At 36.0% G+C, this 22559-nt stretch overlaps 1 protein-coding gene across 1 annotated transcript in view; it reads left to right on the forward strand.

Moving 5' to 3' along the window:
• Positions 1-22559, forward strand: part of pug (pug C-1-tetrahydrofolate synthase, cytoplasmic) — a 426201-nt gene that overhangs the window by 94550 nt on the left and 309092 nt on the right. Inside the window, exons 8-9 of the mRNA XM_090399374.1 lie at positions 3572-3683; positions 10088-10252. Coding sequence (XP_090255500.1) covers positions 3572-3683; positions 10088-10252 — 277 coding nt within the window. The remainder of the gene's footprint in view (positions 1-3571; positions 3684-10087; positions 10253-22559) is intronic.

The raw sequence follows: 22559 nt of genomic DNA on the forward strand, positions 1-22559 counted from the left end.
AAGATGATCAGAATGTCCATGAGCAGTATAAGACACAGGCAAGAAGAGGGCCCTATATAGTAAGGAATGCCAAAGCTGATTATGAGAGAAAGCTGGCTGATGAGGCTAAAGCATTCTTTCACTGTGTGGCAAGTAAAAGGATGAATGACAATGAAAGGATGACCTTAAAAAATGCTGATTGTAGGGAAGTAACAGAACCAAATGAAATAGTTGAATAACTGCATATTTTGCAGGGGTGTGCCAACTAGGTGGTGACATTGACTGATAGGAGAACAGAGGTTGAAGAAATAAGGTTGCATAAAATATTGTAGAACCACAATATGAACAGTCATGGGATTAGATATCAGCCCATGTATTATGAGAACAAGCAAGGGAATTACCAGCTCCTCTATTCAAGCTGTTTAATTTAAACCTCAGTACTGGGAATGTGCCAGTTGTGTGGAAAGAAGGCAAAATTGTCCCATTGCATAAAGGAGGCTCCAAGATAAAAATAGCAAATTATAGCTCAATCAGTATCTCGGGAGTGGTGGTTAAGGTATTGGATAAATCATCATCATCTTCCTTATACCCGCTTTTACCTTGCGGTGTCGAGGGTCCATTGATCATTGGACCTCACTCCATTTACAGGATAAGGTGGTCAGCCTTATGCCCCAGTGTATCCTATGGCCTGTAGTGTTGAGTTCTCAAGGCCAGTTTGCCTGCTTTGCGGGATGAAAAACCCCAGAATAAACTGGGGAAAAAACCCTGCTGTCCACGCCCAAGACTGGCTAACTTGGCTATGGCTGAGGAAGATCCTTCAGCTCCTCACGTCTCAGGCGGGAATCGAACCTAGGACACTCCTTCCCCAGGGATATGGTTGCAAAGCGCATAGCCACTAGGCTAACCGCGCGGACGCATTGGATAAATTGGTGACAGAATTCGAGACTGGGTGGATAGGAGTGTGATACACTATAAGGGACAACATGGTTTTGTGAAGGGTAGGTCTTGCCTTGGTAATTTATTTACTTTTTATAATAAAAGTGACAATGGAATTGGATTGGAATAGCTACCCAAGGACATTGCTAGACTTTGCAAAGACATTTGACAAGATGTCACATAGAACTCGATCATAAATTGAAGCAAATGGGAATTGATGTGAATCTGGTGATTTGGATTAGAGGGTGGCTGATGAACAGATATCAAGGAGTATTTTATGGAGGAATTGAATCCAGGAGAAGACAGGTAACCAGTGGTGTACTTCAGGTCTTAGTACTTGATTCTCTGTTGTTTTATTTGTATATCAATGATATAGGAAATATTCAGTTGTTTACTGATATGCTTAACTTATCAATCTATACAAAGTAATTAATATATTAATTACTAAGGTGTGTGCTCCCTCAAATGGAATGTAAAAGGAAAGGTTAGTAAAACAGATGTTTGATAGTAGGAAGAAAGACTCAAATCACAGCGTGATCTAGGTGGATTGGTTTAATCAGAAGTACCTTAGAAGACTAAATTGTTAGATACAACAGTATTGGAGTGACTTATTTGGAAATACCTTAGAAGACTAAAATGTTAGATACAACAGTATTAGGATGACAAGCAGGGAAGAAAATTGAATTTATACAGCTGCTGAGTGATAATTAACTGAGGCAGCATCTAATGAACAGGACACAAGGTTCGAGAGTGCTGGATCTGTTTGTAGCATCAGAGAACTTAACACTAACCAATCTAGTTACATTATTACTAATCTCCTATTGTTGATAAGAGATTAGTAATAATGTAGCCTTTAATCGCATGGTATTTTCATAGTATCCTTTCACCCCTTGATGATGATTATGATAACAACATTTTGAAATTTAAATATTATTCTGGATTTTCATACTCTCCTAGTTCTTTCTTATGTCTCATTATTGTTTGCGATTGTGCTTTTTTTGTGGTATAATTTTGTGTTTTATTGTATTGTTCTATCATCAGTGTAGGATTTACTTCTTCTTTTTCTTTTTTTTTTTTTTTTTTTCATTGCTTGATTTCTCAGGGATTTGTTGTTCTCATTTCTGCCATATTTTTTGTTTCATGGGAATTGAGTGGACAGTATTTTTATCCTGAATTTAACTACAATGACACACTATAACAAACTATATGTCTAGTCCCTAGGGTTCTCTATAGTGAGTGTTTATTGTATATTCTTATGTTAACTTTTTCTTTAGGTTGCAAATGAGATAATCGGCAATAAAATATTAATATAAAATATATTAGATGAATATATCATGAGTGTACTACTGGAATTAAGGTATTGGATAAATTCATTAGAAAATTAAAGGGGGGGGGGGGCTAACCAGGGTATGTAATATTTGGTCAGAAAAGCTTAAATCAGGAAATACAGAAATTTTCAGCTACACTGTATCATAATTCAGAGAGGTTGGTCAATCGCATCCAGCTCTCAGAAGTTGGACTCGGTCATTTAGGGATTAGCAGGAGATAATAAAATTTTTACTGTTAATTACATAAATATATACGTACATAAATCTTAAAATGTATAAATATATATGTATGTATACATACATATATATGTATGTATCCTGATCATCAGCCATTGTTGATCCACTCCAGGTGAAGGCCTTTCCAAGATTACTCCAAAACTGTCTGTCCATGGCACTCCTTTCCCATGTTACTCCTGCAAATCTGATGATATCATCAATCCACCATGATTTAGGTCGATGTTGTAGTTGTTTTTTTCTCTCATGGAATCCAATCCAGTACTTCTTTTGTCTATCTTTGATCTTGTCTTTGAGCAATATGCCCAGCGCATTGCCACTTCAAATATTTCACTCTTCCTATGATGTCAGTACTTTAGTTTGATTTCTTATCCACATATTCCTTTTGTGATCTAATCTTGTGATACCAAGCATACTTCTTTCCATATTAAATTGTGTTGTTCTTAATTTTTGAATTTCCTTTGCATTTAGTGTCCATGTTTCACAGCCATATGCCAATATAGGAAGAATACATAAGTTCAAAACTTTTCTCTTCTGGCTTAATGGTAGTTGGCTTTTGAATATCGAGAATATCGAATGTAATTTTCTAAATGCCTTCCACCCAAGCATCATGCATCTTTTAATTTTGTTCCATTGATATCTGTTGTCCTAAGTATATATAATGATCTGTTTGTTTAATTCCATCATTATTGATTTTTATTATCTTTGGTTGGACATAGCTATTTGAACATAACTTGAGTCTTCTTTAGGTTTATCTTTGACCAGCTGTTTTTCCTAGCAATTTGGAGTTTATAGATATGAATCTAATTCATGCACAGTTGAAATAAAGATAACTATGTCATCTGCAAAGTGTAAACGTCTTAAATATCTTCCATTTATCTTCAGACTTTTCCCTTCCCTATCAAGAAGTTTGAATATTTCTTCTAGGCCCACTGTGAATAATTTTGGAGATATTGGTTAACCTTTTCTTATACCTCTCTGTATTTCCACAGTAGAGATGTTTCCATTGAAATGAATTACTGCTGTGGCACTAGTGTATACTGATTCGATTGTCCTGACATATAGCTCCTCTATTGTGTATATTTTTTTTTCAGACAAGAGAAGCTGACATTCTAGTTGTTGGAATTGGACGAGCACAGATGGTGAAAGGTGACTGGGTCAAACCTGGAGCTGTTGTAATAGATTGTGGCATAAATTCCATTCCTGGTAGGAATGTTTTTTTAAACTTTATATTTAGTTTAGAATTTTTAGATCTTTTTTTTTTTTACAGTTTATTTTTCCCTAAAAGAAATGAATTTTATAATACAATGTCCTAAAGCAAATGCTTAAGGATCAAAGCTATGTAATTGGGAAGAGACCTCCATAGAGATTTTTAAGGAATGTGGAAAAACTCACCAGGAATTGTGACCTAATGTCCAGTCCTCACTTTCCTGTAGTGCACCCCCAGTAGTAGGTATCTGATTTAACTGTATAAATGAGGATGGGCTGGCAATTTGGAGTGTAGTGTATTAAATTGTATTCTTATTGCCTTTAACCAAAACAAAATGATGTTACAGTATAATTTCATGCTGGGTGGGACATCACTTGGTTAAACAAGGTCCAGCTGTTTTCATCAGATAATGAGAGCAAACAATGAAAAGTCAGGTACTGGATAAAATTTCAAACCATAATCAGAAAAAAAAGAAGTGGGACTGGCAGAGTAATTAGAGATGCATCAGGTTGGCATAACAGGTGTTACTGAAATACTTTTTTGTCTTAGATTCATATTTATGATTTTCAGTCTTCTAAGACACTTCTTACAATATCAATCTTCCTTGATCTTAATCTTCTTTTTCCTGAATTAATTTTCTGCCATCCTGGCAAAAAATTCATCATCATCAAATTAGTGACATGTACCCTCAAAGGGTGTACAGGATATGATAGTACTACATGAAAAATTTACATCATTACTAACTGCCTATCTACAATTTTCTTCAAAATCAGTCTGTTACTTGTCAAAACTCCAACATTATCACATCTTATATTTATATCGTCTAAGGCACTTTGTACCGTATCAATCCACCTATATCTTGGTCTTCCTCTGGGTCAGTTTCCTGCCAACCTGGCAGAGAACACTTGTTTTGCTAATCTTTCCTCGCCCATTCTGTGGGCGAGGAAAGATTAGCAAAACAAGTGACCATACCACCTGAGATTAGCTCAGCTAACGCATTCCTGGATGCTGACAATGTCAACTTCTTTCCTAATGTCCTCGTTTTTAATATGATATTGCCATTGATGCCACCTGTTCACACCTATAATCTTTCTCAGGACTCTCAATATCTGCAGTCTCTAGTCTTTGGTCAAGTGTTTTACTTCTAATCCAGCTCTCGGATCCATAAGTTAAAATTGGCTTGAACATTTAATTTAGTGTTCCGACTAATTTCTCTCTTATTCCATACGAATTTATTCAATTGACTGCCTACCATACCAGCTTTGTTCATTCTGTTGTCTATTTCCATATTTAATTTACCATCTTCAGTAAAAATCGTGCCTAAGTATCTGAAATGTTTTACTTGTTCCACAGGTTCCCCGTACACAACACGGTTGACATTTTCAACAATTCTACCTATTTTCATTGTCTTTGTCTTTTTAATGCTGACCTTCATACCATATCTATTATAACAGCTATTCAATTTAGTCAGGGAATATTGCAAACTTGTAGTGGATTTATTTAGAAGTATAACATTGTCCGCATAAAGCAAAGAGCTGACATTAACATCTCCAATTCTGATATCATGTTTAATACCACTTTACTTCATAATGTGATCCATATAGATAATGAATAACAGAGGGAATAATGTACATCTGTCTCACACCAGATTTAACACTAAACCGTCTTCCTGTACTTCCTTCAATTCTAACTGCTGACTTACAACTCAAATAAAGACTAAGTATTGCTTGATATAATGTCCCATTGACACCATATAACTGTAGCATCTTGAATAGCTTCTCTCTTGGCACCTTGTCATATGCCTTTTCCAAATCATCGACAAAACTTAAATACAGATCTTTGTTATATTCTCATGCTTTCTCGACTATTTGTCGTAAAGTGAAGATCTGATCCTGAGAGCCTCTATTTGGTGTGAATCCAGTTGTTCTTCACCATACTTTTCTTCCACAAGTCTTCTCAACCGTTTCTCAAGTATACTTGATTAGGTCTTGCCAGGAACACTCAGTAGGGAAATACCTCTGTAATTCTCACATTCAGTTTTATTTCCCTTTTTTATATATGGATACTATGAGAGTTCTACTCCAATCATCAGGAAATCATCCCCCTGTTTAGGCTTTCTGAACTATACAGTGCAGCGACTGTAAGACTCTTATACCACCATACTTCAGCATTTCTGTTCAAATATCATCTATTCCTGCTGCCTTTCCACATTTCAAGCCTTTGATGGCTTTTTCTACTTCAAGTATGTATATGTATTCCTGACTATGTGCCTGTTGAGTGTTTTTTACCACTGTGCTATCGCTGCTTGTTTCATTTAGCAATTTTTCGAAGTAATTACTCCATACTTCAAGGATATCTTTTTCCCATGTTTTCATGTCGCCTTTATCATCTCTAACTCCTTTTACAAGTCTTTCCTCCATTTCTAAGCTTCTTCAAACCTCCAGAATATTTTGCCATCTTAATATTTATTTTCTATGTTCTTGCCAAAGTCCTCCCATGACTTTTGTTTAGCTAGTTTTGCACAGTGTTTGGCTTTCTTACATTTGTCTCTGTATTCTCTAAGAGCACAAGCTGACTTATTTGCCAGGAACTTTTGATGTGCTTTCTTCTTTTCCTTCACTTCCTCTTTAACTTCCTGTGTCCACCATGGAGTTCTAATTTTTCTATCCTTGCAGACAACCTCACCACATGCCTCTCTGGCTGAATCAATCAGGGTTTTCTTCCAGGCTTGCCACTGAATCTCCAAGGTTTGATTCCTGTTCTCAAACTCTTTCATTTTTTCTTCAATAATCTTTATGTATTTTAGTCTACAGTTCACATCTGAGAGCTGCACAACTTTTATTTGCTTTAAAACTTTCTTATATGTTATTCTTTTCAATATGAAATTCAATTTTATCCTGCTCGAGACTAACTCATGATCGCCTCCAATTTCAAATCCTCCGTACACTCTGGTGTCCTGCACCAGGGAGAAAACATCACTATCAACAATAACATAGTCAACGAGACTTTTCTTATTCCTTGCCTCTTCTCTCCATGTGAATTTATGTTGGAACATGGTGTTAGTAATAACCAGTCCATGTCCTGAGCAGAAATCCAACAGATATTTGCCATTATTATTAGCTTTGCTCTTTTCTCCAAATTTTCCCAAAACATTTTTGTATGTTTTGGGAAAATATATTAATATATATATTAATAATTACTTATTAATAATGATGTAATTTTTTTCATGTAGTACTATCATATCCTGTACACCCCTCGAGGGTACATGCCAAAAATTTGATGATGATGATGATGATGACAATCACTTCCTACTCTGCTATTTAGATCCCCAACAAGGACCAACTTTTCCTTTTTCATTTTGTCAGTAGCTTTCTCTAGAGCCTCAAAAAATTCCTCCACTTCTACCTTAGTAGAACCTTGTCCAGTTCCCCATTCACATATTTGCCCACATTACTCTACTTGAGACTGACTACCATTCAAGAAGATTAGCCTTTGATTTTGTGTTTAATACTATGGCTACTCCTTTTTTTCCTTGATTGTCATTACCTGAATATAACATTTTGTATTTATTGCTCCGAAAGATCTCACCAGTTTTTGTCTTTTTTGTTTCAGTCACCCCTATTATGTCGATCTGGCACTTATCTAATTCCTCAGCTAGCTCCATTTCTTTGCCATTCAATCTTCCTATGTTGGTAGTACCGATCTTTAACCCTGGAGATGTTGAGTTGTGGTGTGTTTTCAGATTTGTTCCAGTACTATCATATCCTGTACACCCCTTGAGGGTACATGGCAGGAATTTGATGATGATGATGATGGCAATGTGCTAGCAATAACCAGTCCATGTCCTGAGCAGAAATCCAACAGTATTTGCCATTATTATTAGCTTTGCTCTTTTCTCCAAATTTTCCCAAAATATTTTTGTATGACTGACAATCATTTCCTACTCTGCTATTTGGACCAACAAGGACCAAAAAGTTGATCCAAGGACCAAGTTTTCCTTTTTCATTGTGTCAGTTGTGTTTTCTAAAGCATCAAAAAATTTCTCCACTTCTACTTTAGTATGTACTTTAGTCTCATAGGACAAATAAGTCTCATTGTCCAGTTCCCCATTCTGATATTTGCCTACATCACTACTTGGGACTGCCTGCCATCCAAGAAGATTAGCCTCGTATTTTGTGTTGAATACTATGGCTACTTCTTCTTTTTCCTTGATTGTCATTTCCTGAATATAACATTTTGTATTTATTGGTCAGAAAGATCTCACCAGTTTTTGTCTTTTTTGTTTCAGTCACCCCTATTATGTCGATCTGGTACTTATCTAATTCTTCAGCTAGCTCCATTTCTTTGCCATTCAGGTTTCTTATGTTGATAGTATCGATCTTTAACTCTGGGGATGTTGAGTTGGGGTGTGTGTGCTTTTAGATTTATTCCAGTAGCTGGCTTTTCGCTGTTCGTCCTGGTTCCCTGGCGATAACAATGGGGACTTTGTTTAACTGGGTGACGCCCCACCCGGCATGAAATTTTGTCATGTTGCACTATCATTTTCTATATTGGTTTAAGCCAATAAGAATACAATTTGGCCGGCTAAATCCCAAATTGCCAGTCCATCCTCGTTCGTTCAGTATCCAGGTAGATACCCAACAGGGTGCACCACAAGAAGGTGAGGATTGGACATTAGGTCAGAAGCCCTGGTCAGTTCTCCGCAGTCCTTTAAAGGCTATGTGGAGGTCTCCTCTCAGTTATACAGCTTTGACCCTTAAGCACCCTGGCAAAAAAAAAAATTTTCTTGTTTTGTTAAAATTGGTTTGAACATTGTTTTCTATCCAGCTAGTTTAGTGTTTAGACTATTTGGTTTACTTCAAACCTTGCTACCGACTATATTAATTCTGTTAATTTCCATGTTTAATTTGCCATCTTCACTAAAAAATTCTGTTTAGGTAGCTGAAATGTTTTACTTATTCTATAGGTTTTTCATTCAGGATCAGTTGATGTTTTCAGTATTTCTGCCTAATTTCATAGTCTTTGTCTTTTTATTGGTGATTTTCATACTGAATTTATTAGAGGTGCTGTTCAATTTAGTTAGGAAATTCTGTGGATTTCTACTGGATTTGTTTAGGAGTATGACATCATCTACATAAAGTAAACAACTGAGTTAAATTTCTACTATTTTGATATCAGGCCTAATGCATCTTTCCTTCTTAACATGATCCATGTGGATGATGAATAACATTATAGATAATAACATGCATCCCCTGTCTCACACCTGATTTTACATCAAATCATCTTCTTGTACTTTCATTAATTCTAACTGACTTGCAACTTAAATATAGACTGTGTATTGCTCAGTGCAGTGTTCATTTACCATATAATTGTAGCGTTTTGAATAACTTTTCTCTTGTTCCCTTTTCATATGCTTTTTCCATATCTACAAAACTTAGATTCAGATCCTTGTTATATGATTTCTGAGCTGTTTAGCTTAAAGTGAAAATCTGATCATGACAGTCTCTGTTTGGCATGAACCCAGCTTGCTCTTTTCAAGTTTCCTTTCCATGATTTTTCTCCAATATGCTTGCATCTTCTTGCCTGGAATACTCACAAAGGAAATTCCTCTATAATTCTCATGTTTAGTTTTATTTCTCCTTTTATAAACTATAAATAAATAATGCTACTTTAAATAGCTGGAATATTACTCGAGTAGCATGTAACCTTTTTATATCTTCATATTTGAGCCCACACACATTCACAAAAACCAAAAGCTATATAAAGGTTTTGGGAGATAGATTTTTTTTTTGAATGGTGATTATTAAATGAACATTGCTAGAGCAGGTTATGATATATCGATATTAGATGAATTTAGTTTTTTTAAAATACTTCAAACTTTCCTTTTCTAAGGGCTTTGGTTCTTATGACTTAAATATTCAATTTTTTCCCTTTAGTGTGTAATATGCAATTTAATGCCATTTAAAAGTTTTGTTTTTCTTTAGATAATGCATGTTATTTCCAAGAAATATATTATTTGAAATTTGTTAGATTCTGTTCACATCATAAAAAGTGGGGTCATATGGCACAGGAGGGGACATTAGTTATAAATATGCTATCAATACTTTCATATGATTGGTGTGTTATAACAAAAGGTGACATTTTGTTGACCGTTGCCTGAAAAATACTCCCCATATAAGTGCATTTTTACAAATGAGGATTTGCATTATATGTTTTAATAAACAGTTATTTTAAAGCATGCCATTGATAATATTCTAGTAATTCTTATTTAAAAAAAAAAAAAAGTTTATTTCCTATTAGACATTGATTGAGTAAATATATATATATCACTTGAGTTTTATTTAGCACATCTGTTTGATTTTATGTGGCACCAGTGTTTATTTAATTTAATTTTTAACAGATAAAACTAAAGCCTCTGGATCAAGACTAGTAGGTGATGTTGACTTTGAAGAAGTGAAAAAAGTTGCTTCATACATCACTCCTGTACCCGGTGGCGTTGGACCTATGACAGTAGCTATGTTAATAAATAATACAGTGCTAGCTGCAAAATGGGCTTTAGAAAATAGTAAAGGGAAGATGTAAATAAAATTATGTAGACAGTTATCAGAGAAAATAAAAAATCTTTATTTCTTGCCAGTTGTTATGTAATTTTTATGCTTTTTTGCATAAAACTATTATTTTACTTGAATGTTTCTTTTTTTCCCACAAGTAAAATTCAGTGATAGCTTCTTTTGGATTATGGTGCAGTCTTCACCACTGCTTATACTAAACTTTTTGTTCCCTATTCTGAGTTACCTGAATTAAAAAAAAAAAAGAGTGAGATTTCTTTTCGAATTTGTTCTTCTGAAAATACAAATAAACTTTCCTATAATGCATGATATGCATGTCAAATATACTATAACTATGAAAATCTACAGTTTGAGTGCTGAAGATTGGTATTAAGAAAGACATTGATAATAACAAGTGTGCTTCCTCCACAAATACAGTTATAATAATGTGTCTTTTAGATGGGAGGATCTAAGATCTTGGCTCAACTCCTATCTAGAAGCAGGGAACATTTATACTCTTCAACTGAGAATGAGTTAGCTGCTCCTGTATGGAGATGGCGAGCCTCCATACCTCACTTGGTATAGACCAGATCACTACCCCACCCTATTACCCTGAAGAAAGATCTTACTTTACTCTCTCTCTCTGATGTCCATTCAAGATCAATTTTCTCTTCTTGGGTTGATTTTCACATCTAATCTATTCTAGCACGAATATATCACATCCATTATTTCCCCATGTGCCAAAAAAAAAAAAAAAAAAAAAAAAAAAAAACGTGGTATACTTCTTCGCTATTAATACCACTTCTCTTATTCTCGCTCCAAGTGCTTTATATTCCCAAATCCTACCAACTATAGAATATTGTTTGTTTTTGTGTATCCAAAACTATGCTAAAAATTCTTGATTGTAAATAGGGGAGAAAAACCAGCCTGATGAGTTTATCACAGACACTCTACAGTCATATGCGCTTTGTTCTGTGTTATGTCTTTATTGGTACTCTCATGGGTATTGCCCCAAGAAACTGGTCACTACCATTCCTTCTGGTTCAGTGGTGGCTTGTACATAAGCACTGGCAAATATAGTAGTTACAATAGTAGTAGTAATAATAATATTAGTCTCAACAGATGCGTTAATGCTCTTAATGCTTCTGTTCTAGTGACCTCATCAGCAAAATGATTGTACCAGTGGTGGCTTGTACATAAGCACTATGACACTGCAGCATCCCCAAGGAAAAAAAAAAATTAAATTAGGTTTGTGTGTATAAATAATATCAATGATTACAACATTATATAAATGCACTACAACACGTTACAGCTTATGTTTCGACATTGATTGAATAGTTAATAATTGGAATTGTTCGTTTAATGCTTTAGATTACGAAACAAATGTACTCTGATCTAACGAAGTGTTGGAATTATCACGTTTGGTCAGTTCTGGCTAGACTCGCCAATATTCGTTTGCAATGATCATACAATCAAGTTTGTCATTACAAATAAATTGTATGCATGCGTGCATTATTTCTGGGAGCAGAGACGTGAGGAATTTTGGGACCTATGTCCAGGAAAGAAAATTGCACCGTTCTAAAAAAAAAAACTTTAAAAATCTCAATTTTTGCACCTATGTAAAATTAGCGCCTTTGGCTGGGGCCACATTGGCCATAGCCTCACTTCGTTTCTGTCTGGGAGATACGAAACTTTTATTATTGGTGTGTGTGTTCATGGTGAGGGTGAAATATTTTTGGTAAATCTTATTTTATTTTGTTAAATTAACATATAATTATTTATTTATTATAAATACAAGGCTGAATTATGACGAGTGTCACTGTTCAAAATATGAAAAGAATTATATTTTCGCAATTATCGTTATATGAAAAATTATCGTTACACGAAACAAATGCACTGCGATCTAATGCAGTGTCAGAAGTTGAAACCGACACTGCATTTGATCTATAAATTAATAGATCTAACGTTAGATATATTGACCTATTGATCAACTGCATTAGGTCAATTTATCTGCACAACACTGCAATGTCGCTACAGATAAATTGTATGCTTGCGCGCGTTATTTCTGTGAGATACGAAACTTTTACAAGGATGAAATATTTTTAATAAAGCAATATTTGTAATATGTAAATTTACTTATTAATAAATTGGTTACTGATTAGGAATAAATGAATTATTTTGTATATGCAGCATCCCCACTTAAAATTTTCACCGGCCGCCACTTTTCTGGTTGCTACCATCCTTTGAAAGCATACAAGAAATAGAGCTACCACTGATCAACTTCAGTACACAATCCAACTCCAAACATATCGAGCTAACTTCCCATTTTCTTCATTCATTACTGGATTTCCTGGTAAGTATAATTCCAACTTTTCTAGAAACTTGCTAATAGATTCCCTCCTTCTTTACAGAAGGCACTGTTGGGTTTTAGGTCTTGTGTCTATATTGTGTGGATCAATATAAAATGGGAAAAAAATGGCTCATGCCTCAGTATTATAATATTGTTCATAGTGGAGACTGAGGCATAGTGTCGGTTGATTAGAGGAGAATTATATTTCTATCCTGTTCTTTCTCAACAATTAACACCAAGGTCGACACTACTTAAACAGACCACTGAATTCATCTTTTCTTCTGCTGTTGGCCTTTCTACCAACTTCAGCATAACAGCCTACTTAAGGAGAAAACTGTAGTTATGCACTTCAAAGTCAAAAACGCTTTGAATCTACAACCTACAGTGAACGCAGCCTCAGTCCTTGAAATACTCATAGCACTTCTTTGCGACATGACTATATTCAAAGTCCTGTGACAAGCAGTTCTTCTTTCATGTATGGAATTAGCCGTTTGAGAGTTCCCCATGCCTCATAGGTAGGGTGACCATATGTTTCGGTTTGACTGGACTATTCCAATTTACACCTGCTGTCCAAGTGTCTCATCCGGGTTATCATTTGCTTCGGTTTGTTATTTTTTAACGCTATCTTCTTTTTCCTGATGAAACTAACACTTTTTGAGAGCATGCAGAATGATTACTAATAAGACGAAGTGTGCTCAGATACAAACTGCTAGGTTCAGCTAATTTAAGTAAAGGAGTTAGCTGTCCCTCCAAGCACTTCAAGGAACATTAGTCGCAGAGAGGAATGACAAACAGGATACCTAGGGAAGGTGCTGGTTAAGCAGAAGTATTTGACCCTGCTAGTATAGGAGCCAGTTGGAGTACCAGTTGTTACTATCCCTTGCAATTTCCTTCTGTGTTGCGACCTGAGATACATGAAGCTGCCAGGCCATCAATCAGAGACATCAGTAAGAAAACATTGGAAGTTGTGCATATGTGTAATTGGTATAAATATACGTAATTTTGAAGTATTGCCAACCTAATTGGCCGAGAGGTTATCATCCGCTCTCCAACCAACAGGCTACGGTTTTGTCTTACTATGGTCATTGACGTTTGTGATTGTCTTTAAGTGGGAGATGAATTTCATTCTGTTATGAGATCTCCTCTACTCTGACTGGAGGCAGTGGCGGATTACCCAATAGGCGCATGCCTAGGGCCTTGTCGTCTTGAGGGCCCTCAAAAATTACATAGCAAAAAGATAATATGCCTCTAAAAATTTAGTGAATGTTTATATTGATTATATTATTTAAGAAATAGGAGCAGACACATTTAAATGATTTATCTATAATATTTATAGAAAATGATATAGTTAATATGTTAAATTATGATAACATTATCAATCGATTTGCAGATTTAAAAGCACGAAAGGTAACATTGTAAGTTATAATACTAGCTAGACAAATTAAATAAATAATTATAAATAAAGAAAAAAATGGTTATTATTTAAGGATTTTATTGTCTTTTTAATATAAAAAACACTTTTACATAAAGAGCCTTGTAACAAAATTGTGCCTAGGGCCTCAAAGGCCTGCGCTAAGCAATTGTGTGTGAAGTAAGCTTTCTTAGTGAAGGAATAAAGTTGCAAAATTGGATGTCTTGTAATGTCTCAAAGACATCATCCAGATGATTTCACGTAGGGATGAATTATTAGAAAGCTTGATTCCAGTCCAAAGGCCACAGAATTACTGATATTGCCAAAGTTTGGAATTTCACATAGCGTTATATCCAGGCTCTGGGCAGCGTTTCAAATCAGTGGAATGTGTTCCAGACGTTTGCTTACAGGTCGTTCTCACTCTATCATGAAGGATGAAGACAGATTTTTGGTCATAACAGCAAAATGTAATCGACGCACCATGGCAGGTCAGCTTGCAAGTCAGCTCCATTCAAGTACATGGATATCTTGAAGAACTGTTGAGATATCCGTGTGCCCTGTCCATCCCAATCGCCAGACTTAAATTCAATAGAATTTTAATGGGACATTTTGGAGTGAGCTCTCTGGAAAGGTTTCCCACCTCCAAAGAACAAAGGCGAATTGATCCAGTTTCTGTCGGATGAGTGGTGTAAAAATCCTCCTGTTGAGTTCCAAGAACTGGGGACATTTTGGAGTGAGCTCTCTGGAAAGGTTTCCCACCTCCAAAGAACAAAGGCGAATTGATCCAGTTTCTGTCAGATGAGTAGTGTAAAAATCCTCCTGTTGAGTTCCAAGAACTGACATCCTTTCCCTCAAAGAATACAATCTGTACTAGATGCTCATGGTGGACTAACGCCATATTGATCGAAAAGTGTCATTGTTTCAATTTTTTGTCCATTACCAGTACATATTCTATATTCATATCGACTGCACCTACTGACGGACAAAAAGCGAAGCATGAGATGGAAGAGATTGTAAAGGAAATAGAAACTTCTGCTCAAAGATGATGAATTGATAATTCAAAGATGGTGAATTGATGAATTGATAATTCATCATCATCATCAAATTCCTACCATGTACCCTCAGGGAGTGTACAGGATATGATAGTACTACATGAAAAAATTACATCATTATTAATTTCCTATCTACAATATTCCTCCAAATCATTCTGTTACTTGTCAAGACTCCAACATTATCAGATCTTATATTTCTATCATCTAAAGCACTTTGTACCGTATCAATCCACCTATATCTTGGTTTTCCTCTGGGTCGTTTTGCTGCCAACCTGCCAGAGAACACTTGTTTTGCTAGGGGGTGCTTAAGGGTCAAAGCTGTATAACTGAGAGAAGACCTCCACATAGCATTTAAAGGAATGCGGAGAACCGACCAGGGCTTCTGACCTAATGTCCAATCCTCACCTTCTCGTGGTGCACCCTGTTGGGTATCTACTTGGATACTGAATGGACGAGGATGGGCTGGCAATTTGGGATTTAGCTGACCAAATTGTATTCTTATTGGTTAAACCAAAATATAGAATGATGGTACAACATGACATTGATAATTAGAAGATAAAAATATTTCACACCAGTATTTCTGGCCATTAATTATAGTGTATTTTCAGACTGATTAGTTAAAAAAGCATCTTCACCTAACATAATTTCCCCAGTTCACAAACATTTGTCAAATTTTTCTAATGCATTTTGAAAAACGGAGAGGTAGTTGATTGGAGTTAGCTGATTTCTTCTTTTTTCTAGCATTACATCCCGCTCGGTGCAGGCTCCACTGATTAATTAGTTGGGTCTTCTCCCATAGTGATCCACTCTGTCTTGGGAGTGTATGTATATACGAAGGTGGTCTGAAAAGTTCTCAGCCTCGATCATAGATGGTAACATTATCGGCACGATTTTTTTCTAAGTTGGTACATCTGTCAGAAGCATCCATGTAAAATTGCAAGTCATTCTATCAAGTAGTTTGTTTTATATAGCTCTTTGAAGCAAGTGTTGTCTGTATCCCTTGAAATGAAATTGAGTATCATGCAGTCTTCTTTTTCGTTTTCGATAATTAAGAAATGGGTTACCGAGTTTAAACCTGGCCGTACCAGCCTTGAAGATAATCCACGTGAAGGATGTCCAAAAAAGTGTAACAACACCAGAAATCATTGATCAAGTGCAAGATATGGTATTGGATGACTGGCGAGCCAAAGTGCGTGAAATTGCTCAGGCTATAGGAATTTCAAAAGAATGTGTAGGATATATTTTGCATCAAGAATTACAAATGAAAAAGCTTTGTGCAAGATGGGCACCATGCTTGCTCATAGTGCTTGGAGCATTTTAACAAGAATAAAACTGATTTTGTGCTTCGATTTATTACTATGGATGAGACTTGGATTCACCATTACATTACACACCAGGATCCAAACAGCAGTGAAAAAGTGGACAGAAGCCGGTTGTTCAGCGCCAAAGAAGACAAAATCTGTTCCATCAGCAGGAAAGATCATGGCATCAGTGTTTTGGGATTCTGAAGGCATTTTGTTTATTAATTATCTTGAAAAGGTTAAAACAATAACCAGGAAATATTATTCCGATCTTTTAACCAGACTAGACGAAGAAATTCGTGAGAAAAGACCCAATTTGCAAAAGAAAAAAAGTCATCTGTCATCAGGACAGTGCAGCTGCCCACAAAGGTGTTTTAGCAATGGGAAAATTAAGGGATCTGCACTATGAATTGTTGGAACATCCACCCTATTTCCCAGATTTGGCTCCCTCTGACTTCCATCTCTTCCCAAAACTAAAACTCTTCCCTCTCTGGTCAGGCTTTGAATCAAGAGGTGATTGCATCTGTAGTGAGGTATTTTGCATATCTTACTGGGAACCACTACAGGGACAGGATAATGGCATTGGAGCATCGCTGGAATAAATGCATTAGTCTTAAGTGCGATTATGTTGAAAAATAAAAATAATTTTGAAATTATAAATTTTTTTTCATTGTTAGGCCGAGAACTTTTCAGACTGCCCACATATGAAGGTGAAAGACAATCACAAACATCCATGCTCATGGAAGGGATTCGAACAAGCAGTCTTTTGGCTATAGAGCAGATATGCTAACCACTCAGCCAACCAAGCCAGCATTGGATTTGCCTGATTTACTCCATAAAAATGACAACATATACTCCCAAGTACTTTTGGAATTTCTTTAAAAATGGTTACAGAAATTGAATACAAATTTTCTAATACATTACAGTGCACTTAAGAAATGTCAGTCACACATCTAATTTTCAATATAATAAATAATAATATGCTAATGCCTTTTATTCCCTTATAGAAAGTAGGTGAGGCCTTTAACCATGTCACCATCAGTATGGATAAAAGACAACACTCCTCTACACTTCATATGTATATATATACCTCCTGGCCGGTTAGGTGGTTAAATCCTATCTAGCTTTTGGAGACTGAGCAAGTGGCCACCGATAAAGAGACCAGCAAACAAGTGCTGCCATCTCTTGATACCTAATCCTAACAGGATACGTTACTGTCTGAAATAATGTGGGTTCCACGGGTGATTTGCTTGAGTTTATGAAAATCTCGCGTTTCCAGGAGAAAAACCAGCTTGCCCATGCTAGAGACTAACTCGGGAACTGGTGGAAGAAAGGCCAAGAAAATGTTATCCCAGTTGGCGACTAGGCTATAAGTCTATCTTCACACATCCTAGCACTTAAGATGTAAGTGCCACTACCACTGAGCTACGCAGGCCTCTAATTTTTCAACTTAACAAGAAATGAAAATTCGTTTAAAATTACACAAAAACAAGATTTCGAATGTTTAATTGATGAAGATGACAGTAATCGCTAGAAAGCCTCTCTTGTTCATTTATATGCAATAATTCGAACATAGCATCTCAGAATTTATCCTTTAGAACAGCCTTTCTCAAAGTGTCGTTTTCGTGGATTGCAAAAAATTTTTATCAGTAAATGTTTTTTAAATCTTGGTTTGTCAACTTTCAGTTTTAGATTACCATACATTACAATTCACAGATTAAAAAAGTTCTTTTAGATAATTAAATTTAATTATCAATATAATTTAATATAACGTGACAAAATATGTATAAGATATGAGAAAACACCAATTTTTAACACGTGTTGAATTATTTCAGGGCAGCATATAGCCAAACAAAACTTCCAATACATCACGATATTGAATAGAATAAAGCTGCTACTCCCCCATACCTTGAAGAAAATTTTCTTGCTCAATGAATTAAAGAATCTGGCATTGCCATTCATTCACATTTTTCTCTCGGCAAAACAAAGATGCCAGAAAAAAGATGACACATCACACTTCAAGGCTAGCTACAGGGATTTGATTACCCTTGCTTTGTTTTTAATCAATTAAAACACAATTTCTTGAAAGAACTACCATTGGCTATTGGTCATTAAAGTTTACTTTGTTAAAGCAGGCAGCAAATTGGATGGTGACATTTCCATAAATGAATGAGTTTTATTTTTTGCAGTTAACCCATCATAAGTTATCCATATATCAATGGACTGCATATCTGTTCTGTTGAAAAATACATTATTCTTACTCATGGTGTGATTGGAGCCTATAGCCTGTTGGTTGGAGAGCAAATACACTAATCACTTGGTCAACCAGCTTAATTCAAGGGATGCATTTACAGGGAGAATTGTGCTACAGTGTTCAAAGTTCTCCAGCATAATACTTTAGGAACAAATTATTTCCTTAAGTTTAATTGACAAATTAAATTAAAAATGCTTGTTGAAAGAAGTTTCTTAATCACTGTGGGGTTGCTGGCACATATTTTAAATAACTATGCGTGATCTGGCAGAAACATTGGATGTTGAGAACGTTATTTTTAAAATGCACTGCTTGGTAAGAAGTCAACAAACACTCCCATGACAAAGTGTATCGTACCATGTAACAAGTGAAGTGTTCGCAGGCTGTATAAATTGGATGAATATGATGCTCCCAAGTCAGTGCAACTGTGTCAGGGTGAAATGGCTGCAAGAAGAGAGCTGATGAAGTTTGAGAGAAGCATTGTGATAGGATGCCATGTTGCAATCCTATGTGTTCTGCAAATTGTTGACAAATTAGGTAGCCATTTCAGGTCAACAATCAGTGATACCATACTGAGATGGAAATGCAGGGTGTCAACTGCAAGTGTTATCCACAGTGGACAACCCACCACTCACCAAATGTGACTGGTGAGTGTTACAAGGATAATATGTAAAAACTGTCATTCACTTGCCAACACATTGAATGGGAAATTATGAGGCATCATCTGGAACACAAATGTGTACCTGTACAAAAACATTTAAAGTCTCACATGGATTTCCATAGTAGGACCACAATATCCAAGCCCTGCATTACTCTCACCAACATGCAGCATCACCATCAGTGGTGCAAAGAGTGTGTACAACGAGATGTAACCATTCATATAATTTATGTGTCTGAATGGGGAGGACTGCATACCCCCACCCTTCAGACATATATATTGCCCTGCATTGTGAGAAGGGTGACTACTTAGGCTTATTTCAACTTTTATTTAGGTTCCATCAGTGGGAGCTAGACCCATGGAGATACTGAGAGATCAATGCATAAGTCATATTTTCCATATATACAAGTAGCAAAATGGTGTATCATATTGCTGTAATTATAAGTAATTTCTTGTTTGGTATAATTTAACTTCTTGCCAGGCAAAAAAAACTTACTACAGTTCTCTCTCATGAGGGAAAAAAAAAATCCGCTAATACCTTTTTATTCCCGTATACGGGGAGTAGGCGAGGCCATTTAGCCCTATCTAACTTTTGGAGACTGGGTGGGCAGTTCAATCTCCACTGGTACCCAATTAGAGATAGATGGCCCAAGGCTATCACTAATTAAGCGGTACACAGTGAAGAGAGACGGCTCAAATGTGCCGCCATCTCGTAGCCCCTAAACCTAACACAATATATTTAATGTCTGAAATAATGTGGGTTTTATGGTCGATTTTCTTGAGTTTACAGGACGGAAAACCTGCTTGCCCGTGCCAGAGATCGACTAACTCAGGAACTGGTCGAAAAAAGGCTTAGAAAAATTTCCTCTAGTCGCCGACTAGACTCGAAACCAAGTCTTCCTTCGTGCGACTGCCACATCCACTTAGCTACACAGGCTCTCTCATGAGGGAGAGTTTTAATAATATGGTGATATACTATTTTGCTACTCATATATAAAAAATATGACTTTTGCATGGGATATTGAGGTAATTTGATGTCAAGTCAACAATATAGAAATAGCCTAGTCATAAAGATTCTCCACGTGCAAAATTTTATTTGTTCATCTTTGGTTAAAGGATTAAAACCAGAATTAAATTTCTTGTCAATTTATTTTTTATCTCCTCAGCTTTCTGCCCATGGCACTAATTCACTAATATAGTACATGGTACTAATCTAGTGTTGTTTGAAATTACAACCAAAGCAACTTGGGTTATGAGGCCAGTGTATTAATTACATGTGTTCTTCTGGCTATTTGCTTATTTTGTATGATGAAAACCCAAGCTTCCAGTAGGGCAAATCCTGCAAAAAGATGTGATGAGTTGCTAATTCACCTTCACTTATTATATGAAAAGCTCTTATAGAGCTGCTTCAAGTTCCAGATGGGTTATGAACCCCAGGTTTTTCACTACCAAAAGGCATCACTATCAGATTATTTTTATTGTATTTATTTTTTGAGATGGGGTTAGGGTAGTCTGACTGAATTTTTCATGTGTTCTTCTGTAGGTCTGTCTTTTGTAGGAAGAAAATCTCTTTCATTTCCATACCTCCTTATATGTATATTAGGCCCTAGTGGCCCATTATGTTCATATTAGGCATGGCCCATTACGATTTGAAACTGCGACCGCCTTGAGACCAAGGCGGTTAGCCCTATTCCTCCTGGTGTGTCGTATATATGTTCATGGGGCCAGCATGCCTGTTCTGGGAGAGAAAAACCTCCTATCTCCGTATGAGATGGCTAACTCACCTTTAGTTCGAAAGAGACCAGATAAAGGTTTTGATAGTACTGTATTACTATTACATGACATGTCCAATGATTCATTACAGGATTTAACACTAATTTTTCTTCACTCCACTCAAATTGGTTAAGGGATATGTATTTTCCACATTGGATATAGAAAATATGGAAGCTTCAGTCAGAGAACTATAGAGTTTCTCAAATGAAAAAGACGAATGGAGTACTGCCATCATCAAAACTATAAATACGTTTTCAAGTTAGAGAATGTCACTGATGCATTGGAGGAACAATGTGAGAGTACAGAATTCTGAAGTACTACCACATTGATAATGAAATCTGATTAGAGGATACAATTCTCCATGATATCACTGAGCAATCAGGGAGAAAGTTGGCAATCTAATCGCGAAAGGCATGATGATAACCATAAGATAGGAGCTTGTTAATACAGCCTCATTGCCAGACATGATCAAATTGGAAATATCAAGATTAATCACAGAGTTTCCCCCACATGAGTTTGTGATAATTTTCTTACCCTTGTTTCATTCTGAAAAAAAAAATTGAACTGACCACTCAGTCTCCAAAAGCTAGATAGGGTAGAAAGGCTGCGCCTACTCCCTATAAGGGAATAAAAGGCGTTAGCTGATTTTTTTTTTTTTTTTTTTGTTGTTGTTGTTTCATCCTGTAGTGTAGACTATATGAGAAGCTTGAGTTTTTGCCTAGAGCTATTGAACATATTCTGTATTTTTATCATGGGGCTTAGATTGATGTTGGTATTTAACTGTGAATTAGAGAATTAATTCCCTCGTTTAAATAAGGATTATTTCAGTTTTATGATGAAAGAAGATGTTTATGTTTCAATCAGAAGAATGGAAACAGTAAGATCATGGAAAAGAAGCATATAAACCTGGATGTTGAGCCTCTGGGCACAGTTGTAGTGCCATAAGTTAGTTTAAGATTGGTTAGAAGATTAATCTGTAGAAGAGGAGGCATGAATTATATTGTGGTCAGAATTGCCAATACGAGAAAAGACGACGAAAGAGTATTTGAAGAGAGCAGATTTCTATACCGTATTTGAAAGATCTGGTTAAGAAAAGGTCCAGAGTGTTGGGGGAATAATGAAGATTATCAAGTATTCTACTTGGTAGGTTTACTATTTGTGTTAGATGATGATGACTTGTGGCAAATGATTCGGCTTCTCCTTTCAGATTTGATATATAATGTTAGAAACAGAGCCTGTATCCTATTGAAGTATCCTAGGAAGATTATCTCGTAGTGTGTGTAAAATTAATTATACTATATGAAATTAACTTTTAGTGATAAGAACTTAAAGAGGACAGAAGAACTGTCTAAATTTCTACAGCGTTAAGATCGAAAAGCGAGGATTCGAGGGTTTGATATCTTCGGCAAGAGATGTCGGAGTTAACAAACACATAAAATGCTTGGTCACTTTCATCACCACGTGTTCTAGGCAACTATTTAAGAATGGTGCTGGTCAGTAATTGTCAACTTCGAACAGCAAAAGATCT

Source organism: Typopeltis vanoorti, chromosome 10, assembly GCF_054136105.1.
Source record: "Typopeltis vanoorti isolate ZY-2024b chromosome 10, IOZ_Tvanoo_1.0, whole genome shotgun sequence".
Taxonomy (NCBI): Eukaryota; Metazoa; Arthropoda; class Arachnida; order Uropygi; family Thelyphonidae; genus Typopeltis; species Typopeltis vanoorti.